This window comes from Salvelinus alpinus, chromosome 29, assembly GCF_045679555.1.
Source record: "Salvelinus alpinus chromosome 29, SLU_Salpinus.1, whole genome shotgun sequence".
NCBI lineage: Eukaryota > Metazoa > Chordata > Actinopteri > Salmoniformes > Salmonidae > Salvelinus > Salvelinus alpinus.
Window position 1 is genome coordinate 27,529,314 of NC_092114.1, and position 14,793 is coordinate 27,544,106.

The following is a 14,793-nucleotide window of genomic DNA, read 5'->3' on the forward strand; positions in this document are numbered from 1 at the left end:
CTAACTTCAATGTCAGGAAAATACGTCTGCTTACTGGGACTATTCTAGTTTTGCGGGGCAAATTTTTTGGTCTCGCCTATTGCGGCAGAACAGCAGGGACGAGCAGAAAGAGTTCTAGAATAAGAATTAGTTTTGTTCTGTGGTTCTGAGTTCTCAAGGTTATGTTCTGTGAATCGTTGCTGCCCCACCTCGTTCTTCCAGTTGCGTCCCAGGAAGTGTTCTGCAACGTGGGCAGGTAGAACGTTCTCCAGTAGTACCCTGTTGAGGTTCTCCATGGTCTCGATCTCCTCACACTCTCTCTTGAACTTGTCCCTCCACAGGAAGTCCAACCTACAGTAATATTCATTCTGTTAACAGGAGGACACAGAGACAGTAAAGATACGGTGGTAATAAAGTAAATAATAAATCATTTTATTTTACTCTCTTAAATGACTACGCTTAAGTAAAGGTTTACCAATAATAGCACCAACTATGTGATGGTCTTTTATTACTGTAAATGTAGGTGATACAATTTCAGGAATTTGCTGAACTTATCAAGTTGAAAGGAGACTGGTCTTGACTCACTACTCACTATACTTATGAAACGATGTAAGAGAAGAACAGAACACATGGGTCAAACACATTGTTCTCAAAGTGATTTTTTTTTGAATAGTCCACTTGGAGAGTCACTGCTTCACATTCTCATAACTTTAACGACATGGAAAAAGAAAATAATACTTTTGGCATTTTTCTCCCCCATATTTTTCTCCCTCTCCCATTGAGAGAATCTAAAGGCGGAATAAGAGATTCCGTCCAAAATGGCAATCTTTTCCCTATAGTGCACCACTTTTGACAAGGGCCCTGGTCAAAACTAGTGAACTATTATAGGGATTAGGGTGCCATTTGGGACGCATGCTATCTCACCAACTGACCCTTCAGAGCATGTTTTGTATTCATGGGAAATGAACGCTCTGGTAATAAGACACTAAAGCAGAGGATAGCAGCGTTGCTGTCTTCGCTTCAGGGAGCGCTGAACACCAGCCTGATTAGCATAAAGTAGGCGCTGGTTTCTCATTGGTTATCCACACCTGGGGGACTTCTAAACACGTCTAAATAGGTCAGCCGGGTGCCGAGATGAAGGTCAAAACGCCCCGGTGTGTGTGTGTGTGTGTGTGTGTGTGTGTGTGTGTGTGTGTGTGTGTGTGTGTGTGTGTGTGTGTGTGTGTGTGTGCGTGTGTGCGTGCGTGCGTGCGTGTGTGCGTGCGTGCGTGCGTGCGTGCGTGCGTGCGTGCGTGCGTGCGTGCGTGCGTGCGTGCGTGCGTGCGTGCGTGCGTGCGTGCGTGCGTGCGTGCGTGCGTGCGTGCGTGCGTGCGTGCGTGCGTGCGTGCGTGCGTGCGTGTGTGTGTGTTCTGTGTTAGAGTTTATGGCTACCTGTGGGCCAGTGGCTACGTAAGTGTGTGTGCGTGCACGCATGCATGTGTGTGGGTGCTAGCTAGGTCATCCTTGTGAAGAGTTGAGAAGGCCTAGTAACTAGGCCAGGCAGGAACAGTGGTATTAGCTGTTTAGTAGGCAACTAGCTAATGATGGTTAATTAATTAATCATTCATCTGTTCTTCATTACCTCATGTTTACAGCCAGATGCTGCAAGGGAGGACAATTTAACAACCCCAGAAAGGATTTAAAATAAAGAAACAGGCAAAAAGTTTAAAATCCTTTAAAATACAGCTAACCAAATACTGCAATTAAATGAAACATGTGCGTCATCCCCAAACACAGCCCCTACCCTTCTGGTGACTATAACCCAGTTTGACAACAGGGGGAACTGTATGGGCCAGCTCTTGTCCACTGGGGACGTTATATTTGGGTACACAAGACTCTCCAGGACATCTGAATCTGAACAGCTGTGATGGATGGTACCCCAGAGCAGTGGCATAGGCAGAAATCTGTTGATGCCAGGGCCAGCAAAAATCATTAAATTATCATGAAAGCGTACCCTATACCCTACACTGGCCCAGTGTCTATACGGGTCCACACTTTTGAGTGTTAAATTAATACTGTTCTTAGTGCTGATGATGTTACACTTTGTCAGTGTTAGGGAATTAACACTTTGAGTGTTATGCAATAGTACATGTAGTTTACACCAATGGTGTTATGCAATAACACCTTATAAAGTATTTTTAACACTAGGAAGTGTTTTAACACTAGTGTACAAAACATTAGGAACACCTTCCTAATATTGAGTTGTACCTCCCTCTTTTGCCCTTAGAACAGCCTCAATTCGTCAGGGCATGGACTCTACAAGGTGTCGAAAGCTGGCCCATGTTGACTCCAATGCTTCCCACAGTTGTGTCAAGTTGGCTGGATGTCCTTTTGGTGGTGGACCATTTTTGATACACACAGGAAACTGTTGACTGTGAAAAACTCAGCAGCGTTGCAGTTTTTGACACACTCAAACCGGTGAGCCTGGCACCTACTACCACACCCCGTTTTAAGGCACTTAAATATTTTGTCTTGGCCATTCAACCTCGGAATGGCACACATACACAATTCATGTCTCAATTGTCTCAAGGCTTAAAAATCCTTCTCTAGAGTCTATTGCTGCACCGGTGCGTCAATCTAAGTAAGATAACACAAAAAAATCCCCATCAAAATCTCTCAGCTAGATATCTGTGGTGGAAAGTGGCCAAGATACAGCGGTGTTTGTCAGACCATGAGACATCCCGAAAGTCGGTCTTCTCACGAAAACGTCTGACCTGCAAACTAATATGACCACTCTATGGAAAGATGAGATGCTCATGAACAAGATGGTGGTCTACGGCCCCTACAAGCCCCACGGAACCGTCAATGTGGCAACTTTTGTTTGTAGCATCTGAACTGTTTTGGCCACAAACTAATGTGACCCCACTGTGGATAGGGGTGATTCTCACAAACACGATGATGTTCTCCGTTTTGCTCGATGACTCCCAGCAGTGTCACGGGACTCATCTGAAGATAAGTATGGAGGTAGTTTTAATAATGAACCTGTCTCCTCTCCTTCATCTACACGAATTGAAGTGGATTTAACAAGTGACAATTAAACCTAATTTAGTATTTTTAACAATTTTTTAAAACCATTTTTAACCATTACACATAATACCCCATAATGACAAAGCAAAAACAGTTTTTTAGAAATGTTTTCAAATTGATAAAAAAAATAAAGATATTGAAATATCACATTTCCGTAAGTATTATTTACTAAAAACTTTGTTGAAGCACCTTTGGCAGCGATTACAGTCTTCTTGGGTATGACGCTACAAGCTTGCCACACCTGTATTTGGTGAGTTTCTCCCATTCTTCTCTGCAGATCCTCTCAAGCTCTGTCAGGTTGGATGGGGAATGTTGCTGCACAGCTATTTTCAGGTGTCTTGAGAGATGTTCGATCGAGTTCAAGTCCGCGCTCTGGCTGGGCCACTCAAGGACATTCAGAGACTGCTGTTTTGTCTTGACTGTGTGCTCTGAAGCAGGTTTTCATCAAAGATCTCTCTGTATTTTGCTTCGTTCATCTTTACCTCGATCCTGACGAGTCTCCCAGTCCCTGGCGCTGAAAAACTTTCCCACAGCATGATGCTGCCAGTGGTGGAAAAAGTACCCAATTGTCATACTTGAGTAAAAGTAAAGATACCTTGATATAAAATGACTCAAGTAAAATTGAAAGTCACCCAGTAAAATTCTACTTGAGTAAAAGTTTAAAAGTATTCAGTGTTAAATATACTTAAGTATCAAAAGTAAAGGTAAAAGTACAAATAGTAAAGAAAATCCCTATATTAAGCAAACCAAACGGCACACTTTTCTTGTTTTTTTAATTTACAGATAGCTTGGGGCACACTCCAACACTCAGAGATCATTTACAAACAAAGCATTTGTGTTTAGTGAGTCCGCCAGATCAGAGGCAGTACGGATGACCAGGGATGTTGTCTTGATAAGTGTGTGAATTGAACCATTTTCTGTCTTGCTAAGCATTCAAAATGTAACAAGTAATTTTGGGTGTCAGGGGAAACGTATGGAGTAAAAAGTACATTATTTTCTTTAGGAATGTAGTGAAGGACAGACACCCCAAAAAATACTTAAGTAGTACTTTAAAGTATTTTTATTTAAGTACTTTACACCCCTGGATGCTGCCACCACCATGCTTCACCGTAGGGATGGTGCCAGGTTTCCTCCAGACATGACGCTTGGCATTCAGGCCAAAGAGTTCAATCTTGGTTTCATCAGACCAGAGAATCTTGTTTCTCATGGTCGGAGAGTCTTTATGTACCTTTTGGCAAACCCCAAGCAGCTGTCATGTGCCTGTTAATGAGGAGTGGCTTCCGTCTGGCCACTTTACCATAAAGGCTGGAATGGTGGAGTGCTGCAGAGATGATTGTCCTTCTGGAAGGTTCTCCCGTCTCCACAGTTAACTTTAGAGCTCTGTCAGAGTGACCATTTGGTTCTTGGTCACCTCCCTGACCAAGGCCCTTCTCCCCCGATTGCTCAGTTTGGCCGGGCGGCCAGCTCTAGGAAGAGTCTTGGTGGTTTGAAATTTCTTCCATTTAAGAACGATGGAGGCCACTGTGTTCTTGGGGACCTTCAATGCTGCAGACATTTTTGGTACCCTTCCCCAGATCTGTGGCTCGACACAATCCTGTTTCGGCGTTCTATGGACAACTCCTTCGACCTCATGGCTTGGTATTTGCTCTGACATGCACTGTCACCCGTGGGACCTTATATAGACAGGTGTGTGCCTTTCCAAATGACGTCCAATCAATTGTAGAATGAAGTTGTAGAAACATCTCAAGGAAGATCAATGGAAACAGGATGCACCTGAGCTCAATTTCGAGTCTCATAGAAAAGGGTCTAAATACTTATGGTAAATGAGGTATTTCTAAACACTTGTTTATGCTGCAACTCCTCAATGGGCTCAGGAGAGGCAAAGGTCAAGACATGCATCCTCTGAAACATGTCCCGACTGGCCGCCTACTTCTTAACACACTGCTCGCTCAACCCAGAAGTCAGCCGCACTAATGTGTCGGAGGAAACACTGTTCAACTGACGACTGAAGTCAGCTTGCAGGCGCTCGGCCCACCACAAGGAGTCGCTAGAGCATGATGAGCTAAGGAAAGCCTCCCCTGCCAAACCTTTCTCAAACCCGGACGGTGCCGACCTTTGGGGCTCCCGGTCACAGCCAGCTGTGGGATCGAACCCTAGGATGTAGTGCCTTAGACCGTTGCGCCAATCGGGACCCCTCTCCTGTTTCTGCCTCATGCTTCAGAAACAGAAGATGGCTCAATACAATGCAAAATATATGAAAATGGCTGTATCTTTTCACTTTAATTAGCATAACAATAGACCACTTAAACTGGTACAACACCTCCACTGACAGGTGGCCAAAAATAAATAATTGAAATCCACGCCCCAACTAAACCACACCCAATATAATTTCCCAGTATGCCTTGCCTTTTCGAGTGAATTGTAGATTTACAACGGATGAATGTATTTGTTAGTGACAAAGACATGGTTGTTGAATTAGTTATTTAAAAATGTTCAGTCCTGTGGATTTCACCAAGTGAGGTCCTACTGTAGGCTAATGTTATCATTAAAATGATAACATCAGGCCACATCAGGCCTGCAAGTTACATTATGCTGGCTTGAAAAGTTATATGTTATTCCTATTGGCCCACCCAGGCCTACCCATGCCGCAAAGAAGAGACCGTACAACCCCCCCCCCCCCCCCGCTCTCTCTCTCTGTCTTCCGTCTGTGTGAACTACTGAATTCTATTTTCACCTGCCACCACTGAAGCAGGCAGAAGAAGTCAGTTGTTACATAGTAGGTACATAGCTATTACATAGTTACTACATGGTTATTCCATAGCTATTACATAGTTACTACATGGTTATTCCATAGCTATTACATAGTTACTACATGGTTATTCCATAGCTATTACATAGTTACTACATGGTTATTCCATAGCTATTACATAGTTACTACATGGTTATTCCATAGCTATTACATAGTTACTACATGGTTATTCCATAGCTATAACAGGTACCTGTCGTGCTAACACCAGTAGAGTGATGAAGAAGATGAAGAGAGAAACAGAACCCATCGTCTTCAGATCTTTTAGAATGCCTGGCCTGAGAAGAGAGGGATGAGTAGAGCGAGAAAGAGAGAGAGAAAAAGAGAAGAAAGAAAGAACAACAACAAAATAATTAGTCTGTCACCATCTGAAAGCTCAACTTTCTATAGATGTAATAACTTGATCGGTCTCAGGAGTGAATCTCCTCCTCTGTTCTTTCTTCCCCCCCCCTCTCTCTCTCTTTCTCTCCCTCTTTCTTTAACTGTCACTCATATCAGCAAAATCAATTCCACTCTATCAACACAAAAACCCAATATCATAGAACGTCAGTCATGATCGCAGCAACAATTACCCCGGCAATAAAGTTATATTCCATAGCGACAACTTTTGATTGACAATTGAGAGGAATATTGCTTCGACAGACATTCCCTAATAAGTTCTTGCCTATTATTACACAGATCACAGAGAGGGAAGGAACAGTGTTAAAGAGATTCTCCAGTACTTTTGTATACTTTTAGACAGTAGTTCTGAAAGTAGCGCTCACAATTGCACACTATGTCACATATGTGCAGATATGTGCACCACATCATTGCTCTCTTTCTCACTCAGCTGTGTGTGCATGATAGCCTCTTACTAGCTGTCACTCATATGGCAAGGGGCTGAAGCTCATTGGTTGAACTCAAATTGCTAGGGGGCTGACTGGTATTGGGGGAAAATTGTGCAGCACAGCTTCCAGAAAAAAAGTTGCTTTCAAACTAGGGATTTCATGGCTAATTGAGGTAAGACAGTAATTCTGCTCATAAATGATGCATGTATATACTACGCATTGACACATCCAGCCAAAAGCGGGAGGTTTAAAAAATGTATGTGTGCGCACAGCAAAATCAATGGTGTACATTTAACTCAGAAAGTGTAAAATGTACACTATTTTCAGTGAAGTAGTATATACAGTCCCACTGAGCTGGTGTTAAAATAACATATTTGAAAGTGTTAAAGATTTAACTCTATTGCAGTGTTCCCCTTTTAAATGAACTTGATTGTGATGTTTGCATAACTCTTCTGTAGAGTGATACACAACACCTAGAGTGTAAAACATAACACTTGATTTAGAGTAAACTGGACTCACTTTGCTTAGTGCGGATGCTGTTTCCCAGTGAAGGAAATTAACACCTGTAATGTTACAGGAATTTTTGTGTGTTGTTTTAACACTGTATGGTGTAAAGTCTAATATGCGTACTTCCCAGGGTGCCTTTTTTTCAGAGTGAATTGCTGAGTTACCACCCATGACTGTATTTGTTAGTGACGGAGACTTTCCTTTTAAAGGCCTGTGGCTTTCACCAAGTAGGTACCTAGAGGAATGCCATAATTAAAATGTAACTATATGACAATACATATATCATAAGGCCTTACTTTGATGGCCTAGTTTTACCCTAACACAGTGGTGTTAGGAAACTCCTGGTTTACAGGCCACATCAGGCCTGCAACTCATATTATGCTCGCTTTCAAAGTGATGTGTAATTACTATTGGAATCCAGCCAGAGTTAGGATATCCAACAGATGGAATGACTGTCAGGGTTAGGAAAGTTGTTAAAAAGACACCTAAACCCTTCAAGAGGTTAAACTGGAACAACCATTTCAGCTATGGATGCAATGTTATTGGTGTGCGCATGTGTGCTAATTTCGTCAACTAAAATAGTGATATTTTCAGTGGCAATTGAGGAGACGATAACTGACTAAATTGTCACGATTGTCGTCGGGAGAAAGGTGCAGCGTGGTAAGTGTTCATCTTTTTAATAAAATGACTGAACACTGAACAAAACAAAAACAACAAAGTGACAACCGAAAACAGCTCCGTCAGGTGCAACACACACTAAACAGAAATGAATCACCCACAACCAAAATGGGGAAAACAGGCTACCTAAGTATGGCTCTCAATCAGAGACAACGATAGACAGCTGCCCCTGATTGAGAACCATACCAGGCCAAACACATAGAAATGGAAAATATAGAAAAACAACATAGAATTCCCACCCCAACTCACGCCCTGACCAAACCAAAATAAAGACATAAAACAGGAACTAAGGTCAGAACGTGACATAAATAGACCCAGAAAAAAACTATAACAACATTATTATTATTATTATTATTTTGTTTTGTTTTTTGAGTTGACGAAAACGAGACGAGACTAAATTATCTCTGTGACTAAAATCTGAGTAGTAAGTGGACTGGACAGTTTGTGGAGAGATTGAGATATTTTCAGTGTTATTTGCAATTTGGCGGTGTGGTGCCACAACAGCGGCAACAAATCATTGATGGAAATAAGGAATACTCTCCATGGCTACTCTCCCGGAAGAAAAAGGGGAGATGGGGCCTCCTGAGTGGCACAGCGGTCTAAGGCACTGCATCACAGTGCTAGAGGCATCACTACAGACCTGGGTTCAATCCTAGGCTGTATCACAACCGGCCGTGATCGGGAGTCCCATAGAGCGGCACACAATTGGCCCAGCATTTACTTGGCTCATCACGCTCTAGCGACTCCTTTGTGTCGGGCAGGCGCCTGCAGGCTGACCTCGGTCGTCAGTTGAACGGTATATCTTCTGACACATTGCTGCAGCTGGCTTCCGGGTTAAGCGTACGGGTGTTAAGAAGCGCATTTTTTTCGGGTCTTGTTTCGGTGGACGCTTGACTGGACCTTCGCCTCCCGAGCCGTTGGGGAGTTACAGCGATGAGACAAAATCGAAATTGGGGAGAAAAATGGGGATATAATACAAAAAAGGGCCAATGTTTTGACCCATTTTATTGTGTAGATTCAAAAAAGACCAAATGCAACATTTCCACAGAAGAAGACAGTGTTTACACCCACAAGTTGATGGGGAAAAATACCTCTGACCTCAAGAGACATCATCTTTCTGTTGTATATAAATGATCAGAAATCTGCCTGTGACCTTTTCCTCTATGCAGATGATTCTGCTCTGTTGGTTTCCCACAAAAACTAAATGTGGTTGAGAAAGCCCTCAGTGATGAACTTCTGAATGTCAGTAAATGACCATCTTGTTCAGGTCCAAAGTGAAACAGGAAATCCCATGATTTTAAGGTGGTAGTAGGTGACATAGTAGTCACAGCATAAGACTGTTAATTATCTTGGTTACGTGTGCTAGATAACCACCTGACAGGTGAGAGCATGGCAAAAAAAAAGCAAAGTAAAGCATAAAATTTGGTTTCTGTCAAGAACCTCCAAATATCTGGATAAGAATGCAATGGGGGACATTGGCTGGGGCTCTTGTTCAGCACCACTTTGACAATGTGTGCTCTTCCTGGTACAATAGACATCTCAGAACAAATTAGTCAGGATTATTCTTAAACTTCCAGCAATTACACATCTTGACCATTCCCCCTTTGAAAGCCTTAGATGGCTCAAAGTCGAGGAGAGAGTCTTCACGTCAACAGTGAAGAGGCGACTCCAGGATACTGGCCAATAAAAAGAAAGATGGGCAAAAGAACACAGACACTGGACAGAGGAACTCTGCCTAGAAGGCCAGCATCCCAGAGTCGACTCTTCACTGTTGACATTGAGACTGGTGTTTGCTGGTACTATTTAATGAAGCTGCCAGTTGAGGACTTGTGAGGCGTCTGTTTCTCAAACTAGACACTCTAATGTATTTGTCCTCTTGCTCAGTTGTGCACCGGGGCCTCCCACTCCTCTTTCTATTTTAGTTAGAGACAGTTTGCGCTCTTCTCTGAAGGGAGTAGTACAAAGCGTTGTACGAGATATTCAGTTTCTTGCCAATTTCTCATGTGGAATAGCCTTCATTTCTCAGAACAAAAATAGACTGACGAGTTTCCGAAGAAAGTCCTGTTTCTGGCCATTTTGAGCCTGTAATCGAACCCAGAAATGCTGATGCTCCAGATACTCAACTAGTCTAAAGAAGGACAGTTGTATTGCTTCTTTAATCAGAACAACAGTTTTCAGCTGTGATAACATATTTGCAAAAGGGTTTTCTAATGATCAATTAGCCTTTTTAAAATGATAAACTTGGATTAGCTAACACAATGTGCCATTGGAACACAGGAGTAATGGTTGCTGATAATGGGCCTCTGTACACCTATGTCGATATTCCATAAAAAATCTGCCGTTTCCAGCTAGAATAGTCATTTACAACATGAACAATGTCTACACTGTATTTCTGATCAATTTGATGTTATTTTAATGGACAAAAAATGTGCTTTTCTTTCAAAAACCAGGACATGTCTAAGTGACCCCAAACTTGAACGGTAGTGTATATAACTACTTTAACTTGGTACAGGATAACCACAACTATTCCACTAAAAGAGAAACTGACGCTGTTCCTTTTAGATTTAGAAGTGGTATGGGGAAATAAACTTTTTTATACTATTCTTCCGAAGAATTTGAAATGTACAACCTCTAAAAGTAGTTTAAAGTTCTCACTGAAAAAACGGCTAAATAGTGGCATGTCTCCAAAGTGAGTCGTAAGACTCTAGTAGAAGGGTGAGAAGAAAATGCCCGGGATAGCATATGGTCTGCCTTTTGGTGCCTATTGTGATTGTCTTATATATATTATGGATTGATTGTTTTATATTCAGGATTGATTTATATATTAGGGGTATGTGAGACAAGGGAGCTGTACCTGTCCAATGTTGTTTATCAGGAAATGGAATTGTACTAATTAGCTAATTTATTGAAACAAACAACAATTTTGTCTGTCATTGTCTGTTGCCAATACAATACCTTGTTGCATCCTCCCTTCCCCCTCCCCCTTCCATCTTCAAAAGGACCACAATGGAAATAAGCTTTTAAGCTTTATTGTGTTATCCTTGATGATTTTCTTAAATAGTATGTGGAGGCGTCACCGGCTGGAGCGCCCTTATTTATGCATTTTAAAAATGGTCTAATAAATCAAGCAATCAAGCAATCAATCGCAATATATATGCTCAGCTAGGCTAATAACAGATTGATAATGCTAGCTAGTAGTTTGCTGCAACCTATCAGACCACTACTTAAGACACAACTTTGATAAAAAATATAACTACAGTATTTCAAGGGGAAGGGCTCCAGATTGCAATTATTTAGTAGTATTTTGCAAACCTTTCACTTGGCTGTGCAGGTAAAATTTCTAATTGCACACTCAAAAGTTTCTAAACATCCTATTTTTTGGGTTGCTAAAACCATGATTTGGTCAAACAGTAAAGTACATTATCCTCATGATTCCTGTAATGAAAGTGTCTGCACAGCCCCTGGGCCTGTTCCACAGGGACCTGCTGCTGTTGAGCGAGCCACTTGATGTGCTCTTTGGGAGAGAGAAAAAATGCATAACATTTCAAAATCCAATTACGGGAAATACATAGCTTTGGGAGAAGCTACTTTTGTTCTCAGCTTTCTGTGGGTATACTTTTTATTTGTCATCCCTTAATATTGAGGTCAACAGCAATTATTTTACAACCAAGATATTTGATATGGCTATAAGCATATCAAAGCACGCGAAATGCGCAATTACCCATCGGCCATTGCGAGTGCACAGGGTAGTAGGGCTACAACTGAAAAGCTTTTTAGGGCATTACTTTTAATGTTAATTAATACATGACTACTAGCAGTGGGTATTATAGTTAGTGTTAGCAATCCAGCTAATGTGTTTTGAGTTTTCACTTCCTCATGTGGTGTATAAGCCCAAAATTAGAGCACATAAAGATGTAGTCAAAACCATCTCTATTGAACAAAACATTTCAGGAAATTCTAGAGCCCTATTTTAACAGTAAAATATAAAACCAATAGCCTATTGTCAACTCACAATTCATGACAATCACTGGATTAGGTTGCACATCAACATATATTGAACCATGCATTCCTGCTTGGACATGTTAGATGAAAACAGTATTTATTGAACAGCCTACCATCTCAGTGTTCTATTACACAGTCTGAAGCACAGTTAATGACTTTATAAGGTGAATTATAACCCCGCAGATAAAAATAGGTGACAACAAATCAGGTGCTGGAGCCACTGAAACAGTTGGAGGCACTAGACAGCATGTTAGACAGAAGTTTTTGATCTGCTGCAGAGTATTATGTTCTTCTGTCAATTTGGCCGTTGGGAAGAAAATAATGCGATAGGATTTTATGCAGAAAAATATGTTGACAGTACAAGGCTATGTATGTTTGTACACATAGAAGTCAGTGATTTATGTTTAGTATAGGTTAATGAGGCAATACAAATGTGATGTGATTAAAATATGACTACTGGCCCACTGTTTTCGTCATTTTGACAATAACTAGACTAAATCATTATTCAAATTATATTTTTGCCAAAATGACTAAGACTAGACTATTTAAATCTAAAAAAGAGTGTCAAAATTAACACTGGTGTGCTTGCCCATCTCTCTACCCTACACACTTCCACAGTCATTCCCTAAAGGCTGTGTATCTCTGGCTTCTGCACTATGTTTAACACCAGGGTTTTCATAAAAGGAACGCTGTCTCTCTAACCTGTTCTCTCTCCGTGTGTGTGTGTGTGTGTGTGTGTGTGTGTGTGTGTGTGTGTGAGTGTGTGTGTGTGTGTGTGTGTGTGTGTGTGTGTGTGTGTGTGTGTGTGTGTGTGTGTGTGTGTGTGTGTGTGTGTGTGTGTGTGTGTGTGTGTGTGTGTGTGTGTGTGTGTGTGTGTGTGTGTGTGTGTGTGTGTGTGTGTGTGTACCTGTCCAGTGTCTGTGTGCTGTAGAGTGCAGTACTGTATCCGTCCAGCAGGGGGGCATGTGTCTGGAGGATGATGATGTTGTAGATCACCATGGCAACTAACATTACAACCATCTTCAGCTCATAGTTGATCCTCAGGAACACAGAACACGACACCAGACCCAGGATACAACAGTAGATAAAATACTACAGAGAGAGACAGACAGAGAGAGAGAGAGGATGTGGGAGGGAGGAGAGAGAAGAGAGAAGAGAGGGACAGAGAGAAGAGAGGGAGAAAGAGGAGGGAGAAAGAAGGATAAGGTAAGTTGATAAAAAATCTCAGAGAGATGTTATATTTCATCTTTTGAGATGATATAGAAAGATGGAGAGAGTCAAACTGCAGACTATACTCCACTTAATGAATAGCAAGCCATAACAACATTTCCTCACAAAAATGTCCAGTCAACATCTTTCCCTCAAAACTATAATGGACATCGTATATCGTGTCCTATAAAAAGGGAATATTGCTCTTTATGTGCTCAGTATCACGTCACTGAATGGTCTTTGGCTAGGAAGTATTATGGTCCGTTAGGGGAGAGCTGGGCCAACACAGGGCAATGGGAGAGTAAGTAGGTAGGTAGGTAGGTAGGTAGGTAGGTAGGTAGGTAGGTAGGTAGGTAGGTAGGTAGGTAGGTACAGTGGGACAAAAAAGTATTTAGTCAGCCACTAATTGTGCAAGTTCTCCCACTTAAAAAGATGAGAGAGGCCTGTAATTCTCATCAACTTCAACTATGACAGACAAAATGAGAAATAAATCCAGAAAATCACATTGTAGGATTTTTTATGAATTTATTTGCAAATTATGGTGGAAAATAAGTATTTGGTCAATAACAAAAGTTTATCTCAATACTTTGTTATATACCCTTTGTTGGCAATGACAGAGGTCAAACGTTTTCTGTAAGTCTTCACAAGGTTTTCACACACTGTTGCTGGTATTTTGGCCCATTCCTCCATGCAGATCTCCTCTAGAGCAGTGATGTTTTGGGGCTGTTGCTGGGCAACACGGACTTTCAACTCCCTCCAAAGATTTTCTATGGGGTTGAGATCTGGAGACTGGCTAGGCCACTCCAGGACCTTGAAATGCTTCTTACGAAGCCACTCCTTCGTTGCCCGGGCGGTGTGTTTGGGATCATTGTCATGCTGAAAGACCCAGCCACGTTTCATCCTCAATGCCCTTGCTGATGGAAGGAGGTTTTCACTCAAAATCTCACGATACATGGCCCCATTCATTCTTTCCTTTACACGGATCAGTCGTCCTGGTCCCTTTGCAGAAAAACAGCCCCAAAGCATGATGTTTCCACCCCCATGCTTCACAGTAGGTATGGTGTTCTTTGGATGCAACTCAGCATTCTTTGTCCTCCAAACACGACGAGTTGAGTTTTTACCAAAAAGTTATATTCTGGTTTCATCTGACCATATGACATTCTCCCAATCTTCTTCATAGGTACACTTCAACTATGACAGACAAAATGAGAAAATAAAATCCAGAAAATCACATTGTAGGATTTTAATGAATTTATTTGCAAATTATGGTGGAAAATAAGTATTTGGTCACCTACAAACAAGCAAGATTTCTGGCTCTTACAGACCTGTAACTTCTTCTTTAAGAGGCTCCTCTGTCCTCCACTCGTTACCTGTATTAATGACACCTGTTTGAACTTGTTATCAGTATAAAAGACACCTGTCCACAACCTCAAACAGTCACATTCCAAACTCCACTATGGCCAAGAGCAAAGAGCTGTCAAAGGACACCAGAAACAAAATTGTAGACCTGCACCAGGCTGGGAAGACTGAATCTGCAATAGGTAAGCAGCTTGGTTTGAAGAAATCAACTGTGGGAGCAATTATTAGGAAATGGAAGACATACAAGACCACTGATAATCTCCCTCGATCTGGGGCTCCACGCAAGATCTCACCCCGTGGGGTCAAAATGATCACAGGAACACAAGAAATTCCCAGAACCACACGGGGGGACCTAGTGAA

General features: G+C 41.8%; 1 protein-coding gene across 5 annotated transcripts in view; it reads right to left on the minus strand.

Moving 5' to 3' along the window:
* LOC139559424 (adenylate cyclase type 2-like) overlaps nt 1–14,793 on the minus strand; it is an 88,812-nt gene that overhangs the window by 7,517 nt on the left and 66,502 nt on the right. For all 5 annotated transcript variants that reach the window (XM_071375444.1, XM_071375443.1, XM_071375445.1 and 2 more), the window contains 3 exons: nt 12,773–12,957; nt 6,045–6,129; nt 189–347 (listed from right to left, as the gene is read on the minus strand). In XM_071375444.1, the coding sequence (XP_071231545.1) occupies nt 189–347; nt 6,045–6,129; nt 12,773–12,957 (429 nt within the window). The remainder of the gene's footprint in view (nt 1–188; nt 348–6,044; nt 6,130–12,772; nt 12,958–14,793) is intronic.